The 25,108-nt window shown below is 38.8% G+C and overlaps 2 protein-coding genes across 2 annotated transcripts in view; both read right to left on the bottom strand.

Moving 5' to 3' along the window:
- Nucleotides 1–330: 330 nt before the first annotated feature.
- On the bottom strand, nucleotides 331–13,312 carry slc51a (solute carrier family 51 member A). The gene is made up of 8 exons (XM_020653051.3): nucleotides 12,993–13,312; nucleotides 4,987–5,138; nucleotides 4,783–4,856; nucleotides 4,352–4,510; nucleotides 2,166–2,277; nucleotides 1,105–1,251; nucleotides 729–834; nucleotides 331–591 (listed from the first exon to the last, which is right to left on the bottom strand). The coding sequence occupies exons 1-8, from the start codon at nucleotides 13,066–13,068 to the stop codon at nucleotides 446–448; spliced, it is 972 nt and encodes a 323-aa protein (XP_020508707.2). The 5' UTR covers nucleotides 13,069–13,312; the 3' UTR covers nucleotides 331–445.
- Nucleotides 13,313–18,167: 4,855 nt separating this feature from the next.
- zdhhc20b (zinc finger DHHC-type palmitoyltransferase 20b) overlaps nucleotides 18,168–25,108 on the bottom strand; it is an 11,155-nt gene continuing 4,214 nt past the window's right edge. Inside the window, exons 8-15 of the mRNA XM_065948593.1 lie at nucleotides 23,851–23,974; nucleotides 23,260–23,318; nucleotides 22,896–23,028; nucleotides 22,577–22,703; nucleotides 21,596–21,685; nucleotides 21,339–21,451; nucleotides 20,720–20,767; nucleotides 18,168–20,582 (exon numbers count right to left, since the gene is read on the bottom strand). Of these exons, the coding sequence (XP_065804665.1) occupies nucleotides 20,724–20,767; nucleotides 21,339–21,451; nucleotides 21,596–21,685; nucleotides 22,577–22,703; nucleotides 22,896–23,028; nucleotides 23,260–23,318; nucleotides 23,851–23,974 (690 nt within the window). The 3' untranslated portion in view covers nucleotides 18,168–20,582; nucleotides 20,720–20,723. The remainder of the gene's footprint in view (nucleotides 20,583–20,719; nucleotides 20,768–21,338; nucleotides 21,452–21,595; nucleotides 21,686–22,576; nucleotides 22,704–22,895; nucleotides 23,029–23,259; nucleotides 23,319–23,850; nucleotides 23,975–25,108) is intronic.

Genomic DNA, 25,108 nt, shown 5'->3' with positions numbered 1-25,108 from the left:
GGCGTGTCAGTCATCGTTTTTTTTTTCCCAGGCTAGTTTGCTACAGCCATTCGCTTCAGTGCAGTCTGTGAAGCATGGTATAACATTCACATACAGATCTAAGTAATTTGAAAACAAGAACACATTTCGGAGATGAATGAGTGAAATTCCGTACTGTTGTTACACTACTGATATGTAAATATACATCAGATAGGTGTCTATAAAAAAGCCTGCATCTTACAGATAGTGTTTATCAGAATGTAGTTTCTACTGACACCTAGCGGCACAATTATACAGGTGTGAGTATATATACTGTGCATGCATTAAATAAAAACACAACATGCATGAACATATAATCCATATTTATATTTATTTATATATATTCTCATAATCAAATACATTCAGGGAATAACAGTGACACACTCGCACACTCAAACATACACAAGCACACACATTTCAAGCAGACTCAAGGCACTGGAGCCATTTTGGTGTTTTCATTGTCGTCGTGTTCTTCTTCTTCTTCAGGTAAAGGATCATACTGTCGACGGTACAGCAGACGTGTTACAAGCGTGATGATGAACATCTCCAGGATCAAAAGCTGCTGACTCAACACTGTGAAGACAAGCGAAAAACAAAGCTCAAACTGTAGCACGCAAGAATCAGTGTTGGAACGGATCGAATCATTGTTGTGGTTGAACAGATAATCACACGGATGAACAGATTGGTTGCGCGGCTGGATGTTGACTCACTGTATCCTCTGGCTGCGGCGGAGAAGGGCGGCGCGCAGGCTATGGTTCCCTTTAAGGCCAAGATGTTGATGATGGCTGTTTGCAGCTGGCTCAGGACCAGCACAAGCTACACACAAACACACACACACAGACACAAACAAACACACACACACATTATTTAACCTTACAAACAAAAGCTGGACAATCTTGTAAAAAAAAAAAAAACATGTGACTGCCCTATAACCTGACATGTTGTTAGAAATGTATGTTTACCTGCACAGCAATACTTCTATATTTAAGTGTTTCTAGTTAATGTGCATCATGTAGTGTGAACAGGTGTGTGTGTGTGTGTGTGTGTGTGTGCGCACAGACTTAAAAAGCGACTCTTGTGTCTCACCTGGTACATGGCGTACTTGGGGATGATCTTGAGTGTGCGCAGGGCAGTCCTCAGGTTTATGAACATGATGGCTACAGGCCACAGTGCGATGATTGTCAAGATGCCGACAAAGGGGTTGATCCATATTGCAGATCCGGTTATGTTCAACTGAAACATGGTCACACACACACACACACACACACACACACACACACACACACACACACACACACACACACACACACACACACACACACACACACACACACACACACACACACACACACACACACACACACACACACACACACAGTAAGAGTCAGGACGTTTGCAAAAGCAGCATGAAGACTAATTCTGAGAGAGTGGGGAGAGAAGATGAACGTCAGAGTACAGTTTTAATTCTCTTTAAATAACTATGTTTTTCTTCTCCTTGTTGTCTTTAGCAGCCTTTGTCTCACTGTCTTCTTCTATTGTCATCTTTACAACTTGTAATGTTTTTCTAATTTTCTGTCATTAAACCATGCTGTGTGTGTGTACAGAAGTTTACAAAACACATGCTGAAGTTATGCACACTCAATGAGTCATGATTATTTCATGCATGAATGAATCAGGAATAAATCACGACCTTTTGTTGCTTGCAGATGAAAAATAACCAAGAAGCTGGTCCCAAAGACTGAAGAATGGAGAGGTTTGGGGGGGGCTTCGGTCTAAAGCCATTTTTCATTAGCTAATACAGACGCCTTAATTAAGTAGTATTTTGCAAAAAAAAAAATGTATGTGCCACAAATAAAAACTGGTTCTGATGGCATGTAATGTACCAAACAAAAGTATTGTAAATATGATGATGTTTTTTTTAATTTTTAAGATTCATAAAGCATCAACTAAATTACACATGACAATGAGAGTGACTATTTTGAATGACGATGACTCAGTAATATCTTAGTGTTAGTTAACATCAGCATAGCTACAGAAGAAAGATGATGACAATGATGATCGTAAATTACTGGGGAAAAAAAACAGAAATGATGAATGCAACAACACAAAAGGAGACGCTACTCAGCATTTCCATGCGAACGACTCACATCGGCCAGGTCAAAAGTCCCGTTGGTCCAGAGGACAATGGAAAGGATAGTGAAGACTGGCTTCAGGAGGGCAAACTGGAAGGAGCCTAGTTTGAGCAGGAAGAGGGAGCGCCTACATTATGGAACAGAAGAAAATGATTTACAGTAAAGGTGATGAGGACACAACATGTTTACAGGTTTACAGTATTATTTAAAGTCATTAAAAATCCCCGGTGGCATTCCCTATTTCCAGGAATAGCTACTTCTCGATTATTACTGCAGGATGTTTCTGAACAATTGAAAGTGGCCTTGGGTACACCTTCATCAGCTTCAGGCTTCGCTTTGATGTGCGCAACAACAGCACTACGGGTCCCTCCGGGATTCACTCAGATTTCTAATGAAGCTGAAGCAATTTTCTTGAAACACACACATGATCCTGAAAGTTGTTGACAGGAAACTAGGAAATTGCATCATTGGACCGAGGCTGCTTCTGTCTTATCTTGGCAATCATTCCCATTAAGATTACTGTGTGGCATGGGAAGGTTTTAGATAAAAGGATTTTCCATGTTTAAACTGAGTTAAAGCATGTTAAGCGTTGCAGAGTGTGCAGTAAGCACATCTGTTTGTCTTGGCCGAACGGCAGCATGCAGAAGATTTTGTTGAGACTTGCACATAAATATAAATGTGACCATGGACTTGATTTCAACATCATCAACTATGACTCATAATACAGATGAAGCCAGTCTTTAGTCAGATGGTAAGGGAAATGTTTGGACAGCATGACGTCATACACATATCCCACCTCCTGAAAGAGTTGATTGGCCTTGAGTGTTTTCAACCGGCATCCGAAATGTATAGTCTTTATTCTATGTTGTATGTACAGACAATCTGTGCGGTTACACAATCTTTTCACAGGCCAAAGACCTCCAGGAAAATCTAGGTTCATTGCAGCCAATGACTATGTGGCGTTTTGGTTTACGTGCGCTTTGCACTTACCATCTACGTTGCACAGATTTGGGGTTACAGAAATATACTTTATACAAGCCCACTATAAGCCCCTATAACATGGCATCAAAATCTTAAGGAAGGGGTTTAAAGTATTTGTTCGATCTTTTTGGCTGTCTTGTTGAGAGCACTGAGAGATTATAGATAGGAAATTCCTCTTTGCACAGACATATCTAACCGCTCTATGTTAGCTTAGCTTAGCACCAAAACTGGAATCTGGGTTCAAAGAGCTGTTGATTGCTTGGTTAAAACAACAAAAAAAAAAATCCCAATTTGAAAAAGATTATTTGGAGAAACAAGTGCCATCAAACGCTTCACAAGATTTTTTTTGTTTAAAGCAAGAAACATAGGCAGGCCCGCCCACTGAAATGATTGGGCCCTCCACAGAAGTCATTTAACAATATCATTACGTGAGGTGTTGGATCAGTAGTGTTAGCGCTCGCCTCCTAGCCAACATTTGCCTCCTCCCCCTGGCTCTGATCAGCTTTTGAAGTTTGCTTACAAGGTATTGTTGTGCTCAAATGCCCTAGCCTCAGTTCTTTCTTGCATCCTGACTTTTGTGCAGGTCCTGGCATGACTATACCCAGCCCAAGATTACTAACAGTTAAGGTTAGTGGGCTCTCCCACAACTTTAATGTTACAAAAAAGGGTTCATACCACATTACATAAAATGTGTTTCTTTGTTGTATTAGTAAGTAATGATGAGTATTTTTTTAAGTTTTGTTATTTAGGTGCAGAGAAAATCTAGTTTTTCCCCCCTGCTTCCATTCTTTGTGCTAGGCCAGGCTAATTGACAGATTTAACAGTGTTGTTCATTTTCTCATATAGTTCTCAGCAAAAAAAAGAATAAAGGCATTTCATAACAAGTTGGACTTTAAGAACCCCAACCATTTGCAAAAATAACTATAAGAGAATCATAGAAATATTGTGTATCTTACAGTTTAAAATAAGACAGACCTCATGTTTCTATATCAATATGTTGTACAGCTAACACCTACATTCTCAAAATGTGTCATATAAAAAAAAAATGTTTTTCTCTTGCCAAAGATAATAGGATCATGTTTCTAAATCGACAGGCAGAGAGTTGCCGCTGTTATCAAACTAAACATATGATTCTGCTTAGCACTCCTCAGAGGGTGCTAACAGCCAGGGTATTATTGAAAATCTGTAGTTTTACATAAACATATCAATGGAGCATTTACCGTGTGATGGCAACATATGGAAGGCATAGGCAGCAGCAGCAGCAGGGCCCTGTGCTGATCTTCAGTTTATGTTTCCCCGCTCGTTTCAGGAAGCCCTCATCACCACCCACCTCCTCCACCATCAGGATCAGGAACTTGAACACCACGATGGAAAAATAACTACAGAAAGATGTAGGAGAAATGTACACATGGAGGAGAGTTTAGAAGGAAGGCTGAGTAGAGAAATAAAGAAAATGAAATCCATCAGTTCTCCACACATTGCTCAACCGTATCATTATTCTCTTTAAAAAAAAAAAAAACATTCTGGTATGAAGTTCAAGGTTACACCTTTGATCTTTTACTGCAGGGCTCTGGGCATAAAAAAAAAAAACCACACAGCTCGGTGAGAAATGAAAAGTGAGTAAAAGAGAAGCAGACAGACAGTGACCCACCAGGCAGAGAACATATCAGTAAACATGGTGGCTCTGGGGATCCACATCCCCAGACACGACATGGCGCCAATCACCTGAAACCAACAGGAAAAAAAAGAAAAGAAATATCACTGTGTGAAGAGACAGAATTTTGAGAGATAACAACACTAGAGTAAATGTATCTTTCTGTGTACTTTCCCCAGTTTCCCACTGTGTTATCCTTACCGGTGCTGCCCCATTCACCCAGATGATAACACTCTTCTTATTGTTGGGCACTTTCCTATAGATGTAGATACACTCCTCTATGTAGACCAGCATGGACACTGCAGCCATGAAGGTGAGCACAGAGTACAGGATGAGGCCGAAGATGTCCAACTCTAGAGAGGGAGAGGAGATCATTTCAACAAATAAGCTGTTAAGATACAACTCTGGAAGCCACAAGTTATTCTACAGACACTGAACCTTTTTATGATTAGTTATTGGACTACTATGTGGTTTATAAATGTATTGTACATTTGTCTGCATTTGACTGTGCTCTGTTTTCATAATCTGCTCCAGACTAATTGATTGGGAATTATAACGTGTATGATTGATTGACCTTGACTGTGAAGTGTGTTTTTATGTCGATAGAGCATAATAGCCTTGCAAGGTACAGGCACTTGCAGCCTGGACCGTCGATGGTGATCTGAACGAACCACAGATCAAGCCAGATCCGTTTCACCACCGTTTATGACACATACAAACACAGATCTAAATAATATAGCAGCCAGTCAACACCCAGACACCCCAGATTATCACACATTGTAGTTTTGTGTCTGTTGATCTGACGGTGCGCTTACCGCTGGCAGGTGCAGCCTGTGTCTAAAACTTTGCTCCTGATTTTGCAAATTAGATGGACCAGAGTTACGTGACTACACACGTGGTAGTTATGTTATTAAGCAGACAGTAAATGCATGAACCCACTCAGAGGAGAAAGCATTAACATAATAAAAAAAATAACAAAAAAGAAATAACCGACATGGGCAAGATTATTATTGATAAGATAATAATGGAATAAATCAATTTTGTTTTTTTGCTATTAAGCCATTTGGTGAATTTTGGTCTCAGAGAAATTGTCCTTAGCTACATAACGCCCCACCCTTCATTTATTTTCTATAAATTGCTTTATACATTTCTCCCTCTATCTCTCTCTCTTTCAGCCCTACTTCTGACACAAAAACTAGGTTGGCAGTGTCTGTTGTAGAGCAGAGATGGCATGGGAAAAGGCGACGAAAGTTTTGTTCTACTGTTAAAACTTACTGTCCTTTTTGCTCTTTTGAAATGGGTTCATATGCTGATTGAAGCTATTCTTTCTTGGGTGGATCTTAGTAACAGTCAGGTCATCCATCCAATATCATACAATGGAAGAAAAACCCTGCTAGTTATATTGAACTGTTAACATCGCAAGGAATTATTATATACTATTATTTCAGCAGGCTTGGTACAGACAAGGTCGAAGCCATTGTCCCTCAACTGGCTTCCTGGAGGGATGCCTCAGAAACCGAAGAAAGCGGGCCAATGGACCAATAAAGTGAGACTCCGCTGCAGTCGAGGATGTCTGTCCAAGCAGGAATCCTGTCTTGCCTGGTAAGATTTTATCACTCACTAACCTAAAAGACTAAATTCAATTTGTTAACCTGTTATTTTACAACTTGCAAAAATGACGTAATGTGCATATAGTTAGTGAATAGAGTAATCTATAATTGGAGATTAATTAGAAAGAAAATTGTGAATCTGTTGAAATATTTCATGTGTTTTTGTTCTGCACACTTGTACATTTTACTGTAACAATAAGCATAACATGTAAAAAATAAGATCAGGCAAATGTGATGCTCTTTAAAGTAATAAGGCCCTTACTTTTGGACGGTAACTTTGGCCTGTTTGTGGCACTCAGGGAAAGGTCATGGGGTCACCAAAATCAAAAGGCTTCTTTCTTAGTAGTGGTCATGAACGTGCCAGCAAATTTGAAAGATTCGAATGAAAAACTACCTGTTCCCCTTTACTCAACAGTGTCAGACCTTTCTACTGGAAGGGAAGTCAACATTTGGCCTCTCAACCAAGTGGCGGACTACATGAGGGAAACAGCCATTCATCGGGCAAAATGGATCAGAGACGATGGGTCCTAAAGCTTTGTGGAAATTGTTAGAGAGTATCCACGTTTACTGGACACCCCAGACATGGTAGGTCTTAAATGTGGCATATGTAAGGAATAATACTTATAAAAAAAAAGCAAACAAACAAACAACACAGTGGCATTGACCCCATGACCTTTCCTCTGGTCCACGATTTCCTATTTGAGATATACAAAGTCATGGGGTCACAAAAATGAATAGAGTTCATCCATTAGGGGTCATGAATGTGTTTTGTAAATTTGAAAGTTGTCACATTCACACAAAGGATCTGCCGTGGTGGCTTCGGTCAGGCCAGAACCATAATATCCACTGCCACTTAGTTTCAGGGATAAAGTTAGTGTGTGTTCTGATCTGATTCTCTCCAAACCTGACAAATACGTTTACCTTAACATAGCAACGAGGCCTGTAAAGTTCTGAGTCATGTGGCCTCATGGTGGCACGATTTTCATGAAACTAAAAAGATTAATGACTCCTTAAAGGCTAGGATAAGGGGCATGTTTGAAAGCTGGATTGAGAATTCGGACTGTTCTGCAATGTCTAGTTTAAACTACCGTATTTTCCGCACTATAAGGCGCACTTAAAAGCCTTTAATTTTCTCTAAAAACGACAGTGCGCCTTATAATCCGGAGCGCCTTATATATGGATCAATTGGTTAATTGGTTGATCCATACTGGTTGTACACGGCGCTCAGCGACACTGACTCGGATAATGACGAGAGGGAGCCGGGCATGTTGGATGCCGTACTCGCCCAACTGTTCAATTCGGACACTGAAGAAGAATTCGAGGGATTCGTGGACGGGGAATGAACTGAAAAAGTGAGCTTTACGTGTTATACGTAACTGAACAATGTTGAGTTATGCACTAACGTTTGAATTAGCGGTATCAGACTGTGTTTCTTTTACGTGTTTACAACTGAACTAGGCTGGGAGATATTGTGAATATGCACATTAACGTTTGAACAACGTTGAGTTATTGTGAATGCACTACGTATAAAACGTAGTTTTATACGTATTTATATTTATATATTCACAATATCTCCCAGCCTTGTTCAGTTGTAAACACGTTCTAGTCTATGCGCCTTATAATCCGGTGCGCCCTATATATGAAAACAGTTCTAAAATAGGCCATTCATTGAAGGTGCGCCTTATAATCCGGTGCGCCTTATAGTGCGGAAAATACGGTACACAACGCCTGGCCCCTCTTTCATGATCATAATAAACACTTAACAACTGGCTAGTGAGTAGCCTCCAGTAACTTCAGATAAATTGATAGAATTTTCAGTGATGCAATATCTCTGGCAGCAACTACTGTTCTGTTTTAAAGCATTTCTTTCTTTCTTATTTGAAGGTTGGTACAAACTTTCCGGAGTTTCTGAGAGAGGCCCTGAAGAACAGTGGCAGGTAGGGGTCACATGCTTGGCAACTGCTGAAACGACGAACATTTAGAAAAACTTGCAGCATATTCAGAAAAGCTGCACATTCAAAAGCAAACTCCCAAAACAAATGCAACAGCTGAAACGCACTGCACAAAAGAACTGCATTAACATCAAGCAAGCACAGACACGAAACAAGTCAAAAACACACATATTCAGAAAACAACTGCAAATACAGAAACGCTGCAAGTTCAGCCTTTAACAGAAGTGCTCGAGGCCTGTAAGGGCGCTCTGTGGAACTGTTTATTTTACAAACAGCTGCCTGGCCAAGGGTTGCCGTCATTCAGTTCCTAAGGACCTCTCTAAGTAATGCCACTCCAGCAAATAATTTTGTGGGGTAGGTCTCCCTTTTAATCGATGAATCGGTTTATTTTGTTTTAGTAGACCAATATATTGTTTGTTGATTTCTATCCTTCCATAGCTCTGGGTTCAGTTGGGCTTAATTTGGGATACTACTTTTACTGTAAAATGCATTATGGTGTTGGTATTTTGTCTTCTTTTTTCATACATGCATTCTAAATGTTGTTTGCTCTTTCAAATGTAAATAAATATATGGATTAATTTTATAATTTGTGTTGATTCCATTTGTTTAGAAGCAGTTTGTGTTGTAAATTATTATGTAAATTATTGTTTTGCAATTCTAAAATTACACATTTTTAATGTTTTTGTACGGCTAAACAATGTACAGCAGAAAAATATGATTACATAAATAACCCTATGCTGGGTGAAAATAAGCATATATAATAAGAATCCATTGAAAAGGTCAAAAGGAACCAACGTTGGGTCCTTTTGACCCAATTTAAGAATAAGAAAATTAACCCAACATGCTGGGTCATTCTTTGCAACCCAGCCGTGCTGGGTCAAAATGACCCAGTGATGTGTAGGTGCTAGATTGACCCAGCGCTGGGTTACTACAAAACCCATATTGGGTCAATTTTGACCCAGCATTTTTTAGTGTGTGTAATGTTTATTTAAGGTTACTTGATGACTAAATAACCAAGAAGCCTGAAGTCAAACACCCCATTAAGAATAAGAGTCTACAGCTATGCTAGCAGCTCTGTGAAACTTAAAATGGGCATAAGATTGTAGCTCTAGTCAACATTGGAATGCTAACATGCTCACCATTACAATGCTAACATGCTAATGGTTAGCAGAATCTATTTTTTTTTTCATATTCAAATATTGGTTTAGCATATTAGCATGTTAAATTAGTAAATTACTCCCAGAACATAACAAACTTCCCAAAACAAAGATTATAACAAGAATAGGAGTTGACAGTCATGCTAGCAGTTCTTTGAGACTCAATGGGGCACAATGGTGCCTTATTGTTAACATTAGCATGCTGGCATGGTCACAAGAACAGTATACTAACATGCTAATAGTTGGCAGTGTAAATTGTTCAGTAACGCGCCAAAACCCCCCACAAATTACTGCTAGAAAATAACAAATAGCCTTAAACCACAGGATGAAATGTGTCCAAATAGAAAAATAAAGCTGTGCTAGTAGCACTCAGTACTTGAATATGGTTGAAATGACAAGAAAACTTGACTAGTGCTCTTGGCCCACTAGCGTCCCACATTTGCCTTTCTCTCAAAAACCTAGGTGTTATTTTTGGCAATTCCAGTTTGAAAGAGATTAGTTCAGTTTCAAAAAAGCTTATTTTAGTTGAGACTTATGAGAAAGGTTAAGGCCTATCTTCTTCCAAATTAATTTGAGCAAGTCATTCACATGTTTATTACTTCCTCTTTGGATTACTGTAAGTCTTCGCATTGGTGTTGACCAGACTTCTTTGATTCACTTACAGCTTGTTCAAAATGCAGTTGAAGTCTTCTGACAAGGAAGAGACAATGAGATCGTATCACACCAGTATTGGCTTGTCTTCATTGGCTTCTTGTCAGCTTCAGGATCCAGTTTGAGACTGTAGGTTATAACTTGTTTTTTAAAAACTTGAAATGGGCTGGCATCATATTGTATTTGTCTGACTTGTTGCACCAACATGCACATATTTATCATATTTATTTTTACTCATATTTGTTGGTATGTGTTTTAAAACTTTACAGCACTTCAGACATTTTGATTGTTTTAAATGTCCTACATATAAACTCTGTATTTGATTAAAGACTGTACTTGATTTATATGTCAACATTAGCATGCTATCATGCTCCAAATCACAATACCAGTATGCTGATGGTCTATCCCATTTACCATGACCATGTTAGCACAGCAATTTTTTTCTGGTAAGCACCAAATCATTAAAATCAATGGAGAAAGTAATCAATTTAGCAGATATCCATATATAAATAAATGTTGAGGATAATATGAAGTAATGCTTAGATGACTTAGATGACTAATATTACACAATCACCAATTCATATTGCTATAATAGAAACTGTGTGTAGAAAATGTCATTGCAATCCACACAATACTTGTTTCATCAAAAGCCAATCTTGATTGAGTTGGTGAGATTCAAGCCTTGGGGATAATGAATGTCTGAACTCATTTTCTTGGCAACATAAATCATAGTTGTTGACGGTATAGATGTAAAGACTTGCTAGAAGAAGTTTTATGGGAAAATGTTGGAAACATTTGAAACAGCATGCTACACAGGAAACTGTTGAAGCTGGAAGTAAAGGGAACAATGTTGACAAAATAAAACAAATAGGAGGATTGGAAGATCCTCTGCATTACTATTTTTTTCAGTCAAAGATCTTTGTTTGTACTACATGAAAAAGTGTTTGATATTTTTTTATTTTTACAAATTATCTTGAGAGCAAACATCAATGCAAGTTATCGTGCACCAACCAAAAACGAAAAATATGGCAACAGGAGCGTTCCAGTAACAAAGTTTAAGACACATGTGGTCACAATTGAATCACTTAAACAGATGTTTCAAGACAAAGACCGAAAATTGTTTCACTGTGTTCCCGGGAATCTTGAGTATTCTGTCGATCTGAATCATTTACTTCCTGGTGAAGTCATACACAGTTTTCGTCAGTAAATAAAAACCCACACATGCAGCCACGCACAAACTTTTCTTATTCGGTGATTGAAAAGTGGTCCATTAGTCCTCTTGTTGCATTTGTTCAGTACACTTTATTGTTTCTAATTTTAAACACTATGTCATATACTGTTAACTATTTCCGGCCTTCTGTGTTCTGTCAGTTAGTCCTAATGATCTGCCAGCTTATGCAGCCACACATGTGCAGAACATTTTCAGCTTCATGTTCAAAGTGCAGAGCCGAGATCCTTTTTTTATTCTACTGACAAAACTGATCCATGGTATTTGAGAGACTTTAAAATGTGTTATCATCACAAACAAACCCCAATGCAGGTGATCTGACATTTGGTAGATTAAAAGCATCCTTTTATAGTAGATGGACAATATTGTTTTTAATGAGCTTGTTTTTTAAAGAATGCCTTACATATATTATGTTGATCACAACATGTGGGGATTGGGATATTTAATAGTTGAAAGAAAAAGAAAACACACAAAACACCTTCCCTGATCGCCTCTAACATTTTGGAACTACAATTTGTATCTATTTTCCAACAAGAAATCTGTAACTACCGCTATGATAATATAATATTAACAATAATATAATAATAATATATGCGGAAAGTGTTGCGGAAGGGTCTTTAGAAGCTTACTTTTACAGGAGACCAATCACTTATTAATGTAAGAAGTCAATTAACAGGAAGGGGGAACACGTGCATAATCACACATGAAAACATAAAACATCACAATAAAAACTAAAATAAACAATAAACAATGTTCACCACCTGATGTGAAATTATTCCAAAATATATGAAAATGACTGACAACGTGTTTGAGGATCATAAATAAACCTAAAGAATAACAAACTACTAAAAAAGAAAAATCCGTTGAACTATTTGTTAAGTTTACAATCCATCAATAGTGTCAACAGATCGGCCAGGGTGTATTTATTAATCAGTAAATATTGTAAATATACTAAAATGGAGGATCAGTTAAAGCTTTTGATAAAAAGTCAGATATTTTAGGTAACTTTTCGACCTACACTCAGTCTTAATAATAACGTAAAACAATCGTAAAAAGAAATAATAAAGCAAAACGTTTTCACCGAACTTGCAATCTATCACAGTTTTATGATCCTTTTAGATGTTTACAACTTCACAACAAAGGATTTAAATCATATTGCTTAGCTCGTTTTTTTTTTTTTTTTTTTTTTTTGGGGGGGGGGGGGGGGTTCTCCAACATGTAGGCCTACAATAACACCAGTAGAAAAATCAAGTGGATTAATGGATTAGCTTGATAATTATTATTAAATCAGACACTGAGAACTGAGCTCTGCCGTAATACATGACATTAATTGGCCTTTTTTTTTTTTTTTTTAAAGGGATACAAGTTTTATAATTTGTCTGATTATTTAAGTACTTTACCTGCTGAAAAGCTGTACAGAATAAATAATACAGAAGCAAGTGGACCACAAGATGCTACACAGGGGTGACCACCAACCCTACAGACTCCCAGAAACTCCCAAAAATTGGGGTTTAGGACACCCATCAAGACCTTTAATGAAGAACAGACCACCGGGCTAGTTTCCTAATCTTTTCTGGGATAAAATTTAAGAGAGGTTAGGTTTACTCACTGAGGATGATGTCGATGGCGTGAGGAGGCATCTGCATGCACCTTGGGTCCACAGTTGGGTTGGATCCATTACTCATTCCGGCTGGCTGCTGTCGGTGGATTTCTACAAATGAAATGTTCTTTTTTAAAGTCCCTTGTGCTTACAATGAATGCACTCGGTGCGTAAAGGTCGGTGTCCGCGCTGACTGTCCTCTCCAGTTCTGAAGGGACGTCCTGAAATATTCCACAGAGGGATATCTGCCTGCAGGGTACCCCAAACACTTTTGCAAACACTTGTTGACCCGCCCTCTTTCCCTCTGTCAGAGAACGGTGATGGTTGGCGATTCACCGCAGGCTGGGTAAATGACGTAAAAACGTGCTTTGTGGGGATGTCATGCATTCGTTTTTCTACGAGGGGAGGAGAAATGGGCTAAAATGATCTGAAACTTGCTGGTCTTCCTCAATTAACCATGACTGTCTGTGGTTGTTTTAGTTTTGTTTTTACGACAGTTTAATGCAGCGTTAGAAATGTTGGAAACGACCAGATGCAACAGTGTGCTTCAAAATATTATAATAGGCTATCGGATGTTAATTTTGCATTTTTATTTCGTTAGGTTAATTGCTTTTCTGTGGTTTGGCTTTCTGCAACTTTGGAGAGTTTTCTTTTTGTTAGTGTTTGGGAGAGATAACTTATTTTGTATTTGCTCAGTCAAGTCTTTATTCAGGTGGAGTTTTTCCTCCATTTCTTCACAAGACTTTCTAAATGTATTGGGCATATAGAAAATGTATCCTGGATTAATTTGAATATCTTGTGAAATCAGAATTTGAGAGGACTCAGTAGCCTAATACAAATTAGTCATTTGAAATTAGGCTACTATATCTTTGTCTTAGTCTTGCTTAAATCTTTAAATGTCACTGATTTGCTTCTGTTACATTGATAAGATGGAGGAAGGGAACATTAACAGCCTTAGGTGTGTTTTGTGTGTGTCTGTGTGAGTTTAAAGAGGGGGCATTTCTTAGAGCCTGTAAACAGCACATACACTCACATCACATGCCCCCCTGTTCCCATAGCAACATGTGCAGGCGTATTGTCATGTGAGGCATTTGTTGAGAATCTTTTTACCCCCTTGGCTCAATTTGAATAATTCCCCACAACACTTGGCCAGAATATAGAGATACTAATCATCTCTCAGCTAAAGCTGCTGGTAGACTGTATATAGCTGAGATGCACTTGGTAGGCTACAAATTTTCTAACAAATATGTCATCCTAATCAGGTATTTAAAACTTCAGAACTTGTTTGTAGGCCTTTACTTGCTGCAGGAGCTGGGGATTAAACCCTTGACCTTCAACATTGGCTGACAGACGACGACTCTACCAACTGAGCCAAAGCCCCCAATTATGTTACTAAACAGCAGGTAAAAGACCTACTCTTTGTTACATTATGTCACTAAAGAGCAGGTAAAAGACCTTACTCTTTGTTACATTATGTCACAAAAGAGCAGGTAAAAGACCTACTCTTTGTTACAATATGTCACAAAAGAGCAGGTAAAAGACCTACTCTTTGTTACATTATGTTACTAAAGAGCAGGTAAAATACCTACTCTTTTTTACATTATGTTACATAAGAGCAGGTAAAAGACCTACTCTTTGTTACATTATGTTACTAAAGAGCAGGTAAAAGACCTACTCTTTGTTACATTATGTCACTAAAGAGCAGGTAAAAGACCTACTCTTTGTTACATTATGTTACATAAGAGCAGGTAAAAGACCTACTCTTTGTTACATTATGTCACAAAAGAGCAGGTAAAATACCTTACTCTTTTTTACATTATGTTACTAAAGAGCAGGTAAAAGACCTACTCTTTGTTACAATATGTTACTAAAGAGCAGGTAAAAGACCTACTCTTTGTTACATTATGTCACTAAAGAGCAGGTAAAAGACCTACTCTTTGTTACATTATGTTACTAAAGAGCAGGTAAAAGACCTACTCTTTGTTACATTATGTCACAAAAGAGCAGGTAAAAGACCTACTCTTTGTTACATTATGTTACATAAGAGCAGGTAAAAGACCTACTCTTTGTTACAATATGTCACTAAAGAGCAGGTAAAAGACCTACTCTTTGTTACATTATGTTACATAAGAGCAGGTAAAAGACCTACTCTTTGTTACAATATGTCACTAAAGAGCAGGTAAAAGACCTACTCTTTGTTACATTATGTTACATAAGAGCAGGTAAAAGACCTACTCTTTGTTACAATATGTCACTAAAGAGCAGGTAAAAGACCTACTCTTTGTTACATTATGTCACTAAAGAGCAGGTAAAAGACCTACTCTTTGTTACATTATGTTACATAAGAGCAAGTTAAAGACCTTAGTCTTTGTTATATTCTCTTCAAAGACCCAACGTAAATCCATCATGAGCACAGGACTAAACAACATTTAGAAAAGTGTGTGTTCAGTAAAACCATAGCTTCGGGAGGTTAAAATAACTTGTAGGCACTTGTGTTTATTTGCTTTCTCTATCCTTGATCTGCATGTGCTGACTCATTAAGTGAGTGATTACGAGGAAAAGACGAGTTTTTACAAACATTATCAGTACAGTGTTGCTCAAATGGAGGTACGACTTGTACACTAACTCAGTGTCGATGTGTTCACCTTTCTTTTTTTCGAAATGCACAGTGATGCACGTCTGAATCAAGTCTGAGCAACTTTCTTTGCTGCTGGTTCTGACTGCGTCATGGCACACCTTAGTGGATGTGTCTATGAAACGATTTGTCCAGACTGGCCTGAAGTAATGAAATCACAGGAAAAGCTAGAAGAATAGGCTAGTCATTGTGATTGTAAGAAACAGTACAGATTTAAGAGGACCTGTAGATTCCCCCCCTGAAAAAGAATCCATATTTTGTTCCAGTTTATGACACACAGACAGACATTGGGAATGATGTCACCTTAGGAAACATCATACAGAGTGAATCAGGGAACATTTGTCATTCACTTGTATAAGACAGACATTCTGATTAAAGTCAAATTTAGATGAACCAGCCCCCCCCAAAAAAATGTCAACTGATTGCATTGATGATACTGCCAAGGGACACAATGTTACTCCCTTTTAATGGTTAAACCATCCAAAGGATTTTTTTTGCTTTGGCCTTGCAGAGGTTAGAGTCACTGTTTACTCCACGTAACCAAATAACAGCCAGGTCATTAACTTTGGAGCTTTTATCTCACATGAGCATGGGCAAACCCCTCAGAAATGCACATGCATTCACAACTCCATCAATCCAACATCTGATTTGCATTTTCTCAATTATAACTGCTGATTTATTTAAGATAAAGATAAACCATCTTTGTTTATCTGAAAGAGTTGTTTAATAATAATATGTAGAGTTATTTAACACAAAAAATACAAATAGTGTCCGACAACAGGACCTTTTATATTCCATTCCATCAAATGCAGTGTTATTTGTCTTGGCATTAAAAAATACAGCGAATGCTGAGTCATGATATCATCACCTTAGCCAGTGTGTTGTACAGATCTGCTGGGTTTCACAGAGGGCCTGTTCTGTCTCAATAGGGCTAAATATACAACATACAGCCATATGGGTAGAAATTTAAAGCGACAAGGGAACGATTTGAGCGGGTGAGGAGGGGTCGAAACGCTCATTAACAGAAGTCAAGGGCCTGAGTGTCAGAAAGATAGTAGAGGTCAAAGTTCATCTGGGTACCTACATCTCTATCCAAAACGTTTGTTGACTGCCTTCAAATACTGAGAGTATGAAGCAATTTCCGTTTAAAAAGTTTGTGTCCAAGCTTATCACACAGCAGTGTTTATTTATTGAAATCGCTGTGTTTCACTGACAGCTTTGCTATAGCTTTGCAAATTCAGTCCAGGAATAGCAATCACAGATGCTACATTACAGTAAGTATCCTTTATGCACAAATTGACGTAGGGCAATGTTTTACATATAGCACAAACGTTCCCCTTACTCATTCTCCCTTAATATAAAAAGGCCCCAAAAAGTAACTTCAAAAAACCAAACATTATACAGGATTTTAATAGGCTACTGCAGCATGGGTCCAAAGAAATGAGGGCATTTTCATGCAGAAATGGGAACTGTGTGAAGTCTGATAATCTGACTCAAGTGATGTAATCAGAGTCATTCTTAGAAAATTAAAGAGAAAATGGATGTGGTGGAGTTATTAAGGAGTTAGCGTACAAGACAAGAGTATGAGTAGCCCACTCATACTGTGTTAGGGGCTCAAGGCTACTTAGGCCATTATTAACATGACAGCAAACTCTGTGGGGATGCAATGTGGGTAATGTAGGCACACGAGAGAAAAACATGTCTGAAGGTGATTTTTTTTTTTTGGTTCTACTTCATCAATATGACCCTTTTCTTTGCTGTAGTCTGATTATATTGAAAGAGTTATTAATCAGTTGAATTATTATGGACTTCATAAAAAAATAGTTGTTTTTTTGGAGTTTAAAAAAACATTTATTGTTATTCATGTTAATTCTGTGGAGGCATGTACTTCATTCACAAAATAGGAACAGTAAAATTAATCAGACAAGAAAAATATATGTAGTGTCTTCTTCTTACATTATCAATATATATACACACATTGTAAAATAGGACATTGTAACAAAAAAGGAACCAAAAGGTAGCAATAAGCAAGTTGTGATAGGCTACGTCTGCAGTGTGTGAATACAGACGGAAAATGTTTTTTTTTTTTTCTCAGTCTAAAGAAAATTAACTGAAATTAGGCTGAAACTCCTTCCTCGGTCTTTCACAGGAGTTTTTATGGCTTCATTTAGAAAGTTGAGACAGACCAGAGTAAAGCTGATTTTTAAAACATGATGCACCTAGCAATACTTGAGAAACTTTCAATGTCTGTTACAACACTGTCCTCCCAGTTACCATGGTAAAACACACTTACAGAAGTTAGGCGCCATGCTTTTGAGCATTAGTCAGACGTTATATATGTACACAGATATGTAAAAATCTCTGCACAGAAGCATTTCTGCTAAGATGACAATATTACAAAAGAACACTCGATTAAGCATTACAAAATACACACGCGCACTGTAGTCTCGAGGCCAAACAGCCCAGAGAGAATATAGGCAATTTGTAAAACAAGACAACAGGTCCAATGTTTCAGAATCAGTGGCCATAAGAGGAAGGAACCAAACTCCTTACAGATGACAAAGTATATATTTGTCTTTTTCATTTACAAAAATGCTTAAGAGTGAGTTTAAGAGAAGATATGCACATGATAGGAACACAATCTTGGCTTGGATTATGTTCTCAGACTGTTACATATCTGTTAATTAGAATTCATGTGATTGGGATTCTTGGCCACGAATAGCGTTATCCATACAATAAACATCCTCCAATCACTGCTTGGTTAAGAGTAATTAGAAAAACACTTGGGCTCAAAAAGGTCAAACGTGATTGGGAGGATGAAACGTAAACATAAAGTCTGAAGAGTCAGCTATTATTTTTTTTTTTAAATCACTGTCATGATCAGATACCCTCACTGTTTTATCTGAGGTACAACCAGCACAAGAGTCATTACCAATAAAAACATCGTACAACACCACAAACCCACTCTACAAGAGAGACACAGCTGTAAACTGGTACTTCCACTGGTACCACACCAGAGGCTGGTGGAGTATAGTTAGTAGGAGGCTCAATCAGGCAACAGTCAGGGATGTGACCAGATACAGACATCAGGAATTTGCTGCCTCCAATGGTCTGGAAAGTTGCATATAAACAACAAAATTCCTTGGAAAAGCATTCCTGAATAAATGTTATTTGGTTATAGAGACAAAAAAATTACTCCATTCACATACTGTGATTACATTAGTACTGAAATCACTTCACTGCAATTCTAAAAAAAAATGCTTCAGTTACTGGGTTTATCAGACCTGCTGCATCACAGTCACATCCCAGATGTTCAACTCTGACAAACACTGTTTTTTTTTTTTGTTTTCCATTAGGTCTACCACAAGCTCCGTACACAGGACAAGGTCACAACACTGAGCAGACTCCCAGATGCATACAGAGCAGACACAGTTAACAGAAGCTACTCTACACCTCTAATTTCACAGCAGATCAGATGGCTTCAATTCACTTTCATTTTAAATTAAATATGAGGGATTCAGAAGAAAATATTGTAGACTATGTCAATATTAAAAAAAATATTTAGTTCTGAAGGAAATTAACTTGAAAATTAAACTGAAAGTGAACTGAACTGAGCCACATGACGGTCAGAAAAAATCAGGGCAGATGAGGTCGCCACCTGCTGGCCAAACACTGCTAACGCAACGACATCATGGCCATCGACAGGCAGGAGGGACAGGTGTAACTTGTATAAAATATTGTGCCACAAAGACTAGAATTTGGTTATGATGACACTGGCCTGTGAAGATAAAGCTACGATGTTGTAAACACTTCAGGTTCTGAGCCCTTATTTGGCAATGAGTGTTGTCTTAATAAAAGGTTGAAGCGCTGAGCTGTAGAAAAAACAGGATGTGGACACTGTGGGCATAGAATCACACACATAACTGACACCGAGATAACAGGTAGAGTTGGATGCTGCACATTGCACTGTGTGAAATATATCTCTCAGGTAAATGTCTCCGTGTTTAAGCAGCATCTCTGAACACAAGTTGACCACAACATAAACATAAAGCTGATTTGTTTGTTAGTTCTGAAGAAAAGAAAAGAACGCAGCCACTTCAACTGTTAACACATTCACGCCCACAAAGAAAAACGCCATAAATCACATGCTCATCCAACATCTGTTACATCTGCAATACAATTGGACATGACTTTTAAAAAAAAAAAAAAAAAGAAGAAGAAGCAGCACGTTGTTTGATGGACATTGATAATCGACAAAGTGCAAATGTGCCATCTTGTGCTCTGATCTCCAAAAACGTCCCGAATCCAGCTACAGTCTTCCCTGCGGTAGAGTCCTCTGTATGACAGTCCACGTTCTGACGGGGAATATCCATCTCAAAAACGTTGCCGACCGAGGATATGCTCCAACATTATGAGTTAAAAAACGAAAAACATAACAAGTCACGCAGGTAGTAGGCAAAGCCATTTTCTCAGGATGTTCTGCCTTTCTTTTTGAAAATAGGAGAATAATATTCAAAACAAACAAACAAAAATGCTCCAGCTTGTCCCCCACTCTTCACTGCAGCTGTGTGCCGGGAAAATTATGCTTTTGGCACATTAAACACCAAAAAGAGATCATATTCCTCCAGGATTCTTCAATATTCTAATCAGCAATAAACGCTCCAGCTTTGTGAAAAAAAGATAACACAAGAAAATATGTTTATAATTAAGTGTTAGCATGTGTGTGTGTGTGTGTGTGTGTGTGTGTGTGTGTATGTGTGTAAGGGGGAACCAGCCTTGATCACATGTCCTGTGGGGGTAGGTAGGTGTGAGGTTTGCTAATGATACTGCATGCGAAAAAAATGCCAACACCACGGATGGGAAATGCATTTCCATAGTTACTCTGAAGGGTCTGACTGTTGCCATGGGGACACACTAAACTGTTGCGTTTCTTAAGGCATCGTATTAGACGTCAGGAGTTTCTCCTGCAGCAGAGAGGTGAAAAAAAACCGAGTGATTAGATACACTGCTGTTCGTCACACTGACTATTTACACAATTATGTAATGAACCCCCCCCCCCCACACACACACACACACACACACACACAGGTTTTATTTTCACCTGGTTAAGACTCGCTCTCCATGGAGATTGTGATGGTTCCACTTTCAGCTGTGAACAAAATGCAATTAAAGTCAGAGATAGAAAACAGCAAGTAAAGCTCCAGAAGGCAACAACACTTCATGAAAATGTGGTTAGAATAAGACATTTTCATCACTGCATGATGTCAGTGACAATATTAAACTGAAATGGGAACGTGTGTCTGATCCATGTTAAACCACTTCCAGGATGAAATCCAAAAAAACTAACAGGCTTAGGCTTGCACAGTAATAGCCAAACACAGTGACTTTTTACAAACTAGCATCATTCCACTTCTATGTAACTTCTGTCACGGCTTGTGGTCAATTTCCTGTACCTCCTTTGCCTCGTTTGAATATACTGCAAAGTAAGTCAAAAAGAAAAAAAGGACAGAAAAGCCCTGAAGGGTCAATGCTGGCATTTTCTTTTTAAAAGATGGGGACACCTGCGAGAGTGTAAGGCGCAGGAAAGCCATACAGAAGTTACCCTATTCCTTCTTGACAGGTAACAGTCGCTCTAATGCTAACAGCTAGTGTCAGCACTAGGCTACAACATCTAGTGGTACAAGAGCAGTGAACAGCTTTTTTCTCTCTCTCTCTCTCACCTGATTTGAGGGTGTTGTTAGCCAGATGGTCTCCGACATTGTTGGCATGCTGGTCGTTGCTCAGGAGGCGGTTCTGTGAGTCACTGAGGGGGCTCTCTGGAACTTCAGCAGCACTGAAAACCCCAATTAAATAAACAATAAAAATGGATAGAAAAGAAACCCCCTCCAATTGAATAGCCCAATGGGATGTGCATCAACAAACTTCTTCCAAATCATGAGACTTTTTCAGGGCCTCGTGTCTAATAAAGTTGTTTCACCTTTTATCAGGCTCAGGATGCAGGTTGACTGTGGCTTGCTCTACATCAGCGTTGACCAGCCGCGCAGGAAACGTGAGACCGTCTCCCTGACTGTAGTGGACATGAGGACAGGAGGAAGTCAAGATCATGTGCAGTTAGCCTGTAGGGCAACACACTGGAACAGCAATCAAGTGAACCTGATATTTAAAAAGGAAGAGAAGATTTGCTTTTTCCCTTTAGGTATCAGTCAAGCTTTACCTGCAGGATAACATAATCGATTCATAGCGTGAACTAGCTATATGTGACAACACCTGAACTCCCCTCCAATAGTTAACTAAGAAATAGTCGATTGAAAGGGTCTTAGTCCACCAGCTTTGCATAAGCCCATGTCGTTTGTCTGTTAGCGGCTGAGCCTTTCACTTTAAGGAAACTGGTTTTGTGGGTAACATAAGCGTGTGATTAGTCTGGCAGGTTTTTTTTGGGAAGTGAATCTCCCCTATGTGTGAGTTAAATAAGGTTTTAAGGTTACAAAAGTCAGCAAAAAAGTGTCCAGATGACATCCGGTTCAAGTAAAGCGGGTGTATATCAACTGAGTGTGTACCCCTAATTGTTTCATGAAACATCACCACAACATCACATATCTGAAAACCACAACTAGGAGCAAGGAATGTGGAGGAATATTGTTAGACTACGACTAGATAAATACACAAAATGCCCTTTGCAAACAGCTTGATCTGTGAGTGTGCTTTTGAAATGTATTATTGACGAGTTTCATACTGTGGTATTCAATCAGTCTTAAACAGAGGTAAATATTCTAAATGATACAAATGATTTTCAGCCCTGGAGCTCAAACCATTCAGTGAAGTTTTTTAAATAATCAAATTACCAGTAATATCCCATAAATGCTTTGATAATATGACTTATTATGAAGAAAATCTTCAGTAGAAAGCAGGCAGCTGTACTCTCTTTCCTCTATCTGGATTCTACATTATTCCCTTTTACCTGGTGAAGACTGGCAGCAGCCAGTACTTCTTCTGGTCTCCAAACACCTGAGCGATATTCTTCCGGAATCCCAGAGAGAAGCCATTCTTATCAGATCCTGTCCTAAATACAGGTGCTCTAAAAGCCTCTGCAGGACGGGAGCAAGTTGGAAGAACAAAATCAGAGGTCGTTAAACCACAAGTTTTACATCATCAAAAGATCTGAACACTGTTTTAAAACAAGTGTTAACAAAAGTCAAAATCAGTTCCTGAAGAAAATACATGTTTTTGGACTGGTTCTCAGACAAGAGACATATTTTGAATAAGTGTGCGTTTGTTACCTATAGTGGACCTGTTCTTTCCTACAAGCCACAGGTGGTAGCTGAAGAGGGACAAAATACTGATGCAGAACATGGCCGCCACAAAAAAGAGAAACAAGACATGGAATTTGGCGTGAGTGTCTGGCAGCTCATTCTGGGGAAGAGACGGGAGAAGAGGAGAGCGAGACAGGAATCATTAACAAATCCACATCGCGGATGTTTATGGAAAGAAGGAGAGAAAGCTCAAACGGAGGGGGGGAGAGGCAGTCACAGAGGAATGATAAGAGACAGGTGAACCACGTCACTGCACGCACATCACTACAGAAACCATGGCAATGATGGTGAGGTCCGGCAACACTAAAGGCTTTGGAGGACAGCTGGTTACCTTTGGGCAGTTCTCTGCCGATTTCCTCCGGCAAAGCTTTAGTACAAACAGAAACGAGACTGGTTAGCAACACCGGGGGGGAGAGTAGAAAGGTGGGAGGGGGAGGAAGCACTTGGAAAAGAGCAGGCAAGTAAGAGTCAAGACCAAGTCTGGTGAACGGAGGGAGAAATAAAAGGTTGAGAGGATGTGGTGAGTGTACAAAGTGTGCCCAGAATGGAGTGAACAAAGGATGAAAGAGGAAAAAGATGAGAGGAAATCAAAAGGAAAGGAGAGAGGAGGTGTTTGCAAACCGCATGAGTGAGTGGTGTGACTGATTGTTTGGATAGGCCGGAGACAGAAAAGAGAGAGAATCAGAGAACAATGAGGCAGTGTGCGAGAACGGGGGATAACAGAAGGGGGGGGAAACAGAGAGAGAGAGAGAGAGAGAGAGAAAAAGTGGGAGAGAGGGGTTGGAAGGTCAGAGAGGACAGAGGAAAAAACAGTGGAGCGGTTAGCACCATGCACAACACACTCGGAGGATGCTCGCACAACTCAACCCATGCAACCGAATCTGCATCCTCTTCATCCTCTCACATTCACGCCATTACTCACTGTCCCAGAACTTTATGAAATACTGCAGTACGGTGGCTGCAATGAACAAACAGTACACCAGCGAGTAGGCCAGGAAGAGGATGAAAAACTTGTAGTTGGAGAAAACCGACGCAGTTTGTTCACCCTGCAGACACACAAAGGCAAGAAGGTCAGGCCTGACATCACTTCCTCTGAGCACAAACCTTATCAAGCTGAACTTTTAAAGGCTTTGTTATTCTCATGGTAACATCAGGCCAAAAATAAATGTACTGACAGGAGTTTTTAACATTTTATGAAACAGAATTTACCGTCAAGAGTATAAACAACATGTGTTAGTTGATTTAAAGAAGTTGGAGGGAGCATGCAACCCTTACATTTAAATCTTGAGAATCAAATGTAGAAATAGTAGCATGTGAATGGACGCTTGGGAGGCTGAACTCTATAATAATATGATAAAAGAAATAATAATGGGACAACTTTAGACTGTTTGTCTTGAGGCAGCAACCTAACCTTGTCGAAAGCGGCTTTTTCTACAATGTCCCAATGTTTTGGCTTCACTTTAAAGGAACTGTCATGTCATCCATCTTTTTATCCAGTCTATGGTTGAAACCAAATGACTGCTTTTTTTTTTTTTTTTTTTTTTTTTTTTGCGCAAACGTCTGTTAAGTTTGACAATCTTGATCCTTTTTTTTTTTTCACTTTCACTTTCAGTTGCAAATCCATGTTCTAAAACGCAATAAACGAGCCATTAATTAAAGCTCCATGGGGAATAATTCAGCTCCTGCTTTTAAGGATTTTTGGCCTCGTGTCTTTCTGCAAGATGAGCCTTTAAAAAACATCCTATTCCCTAATCCCCTTCTATTGTTACAATCTTGACTTGATCAAAAAAAGTGAAAGAACAATGGGTTATTGTTTAACAGATTGAAAGACCTGTTGCAAATATACTTGGCATGAAATATGTGACTAAAGTCAGAGTAAAAACAAGGAAGTAAAGTAAATCTGTTTCAGTCGCAGGTGTTACATACCACGGACAATGGTGGTCCATCTTCAAGACACACCTGCACACACAAAAGAGAAATGAGTGGAGGGATAAATAACAGTAGATATCGTTTCAAGTTTATTTTCAAAGTGAGAACTCTGAAAACGTAAGGGTTTCTTACATGTCACACGCGGAGCAGTGATGACACCCTGTCTGGCTTGATGACTTGACAGCGGTCACAGTAACGGATTGCTGCATCATGTCAACACAAAGTTTCTCATTCTTGCTCTAACATAGAGA

This window comes from Labrus bergylta, chromosome 20, assembly GCF_963930695.1.
Source record: "Labrus bergylta chromosome 20, fLabBer1.1, whole genome shotgun sequence".
Lineage (NCBI taxonomy): Eukaryota > Metazoa > Chordata > Actinopteri > Labriformes > Labridae > Labrus > Labrus bergylta.
The sequence above is the reverse complement of the archived record's forward strand: the minus strand, read 5'-3'. Positions and strand labels throughout refer to the sequence as shown.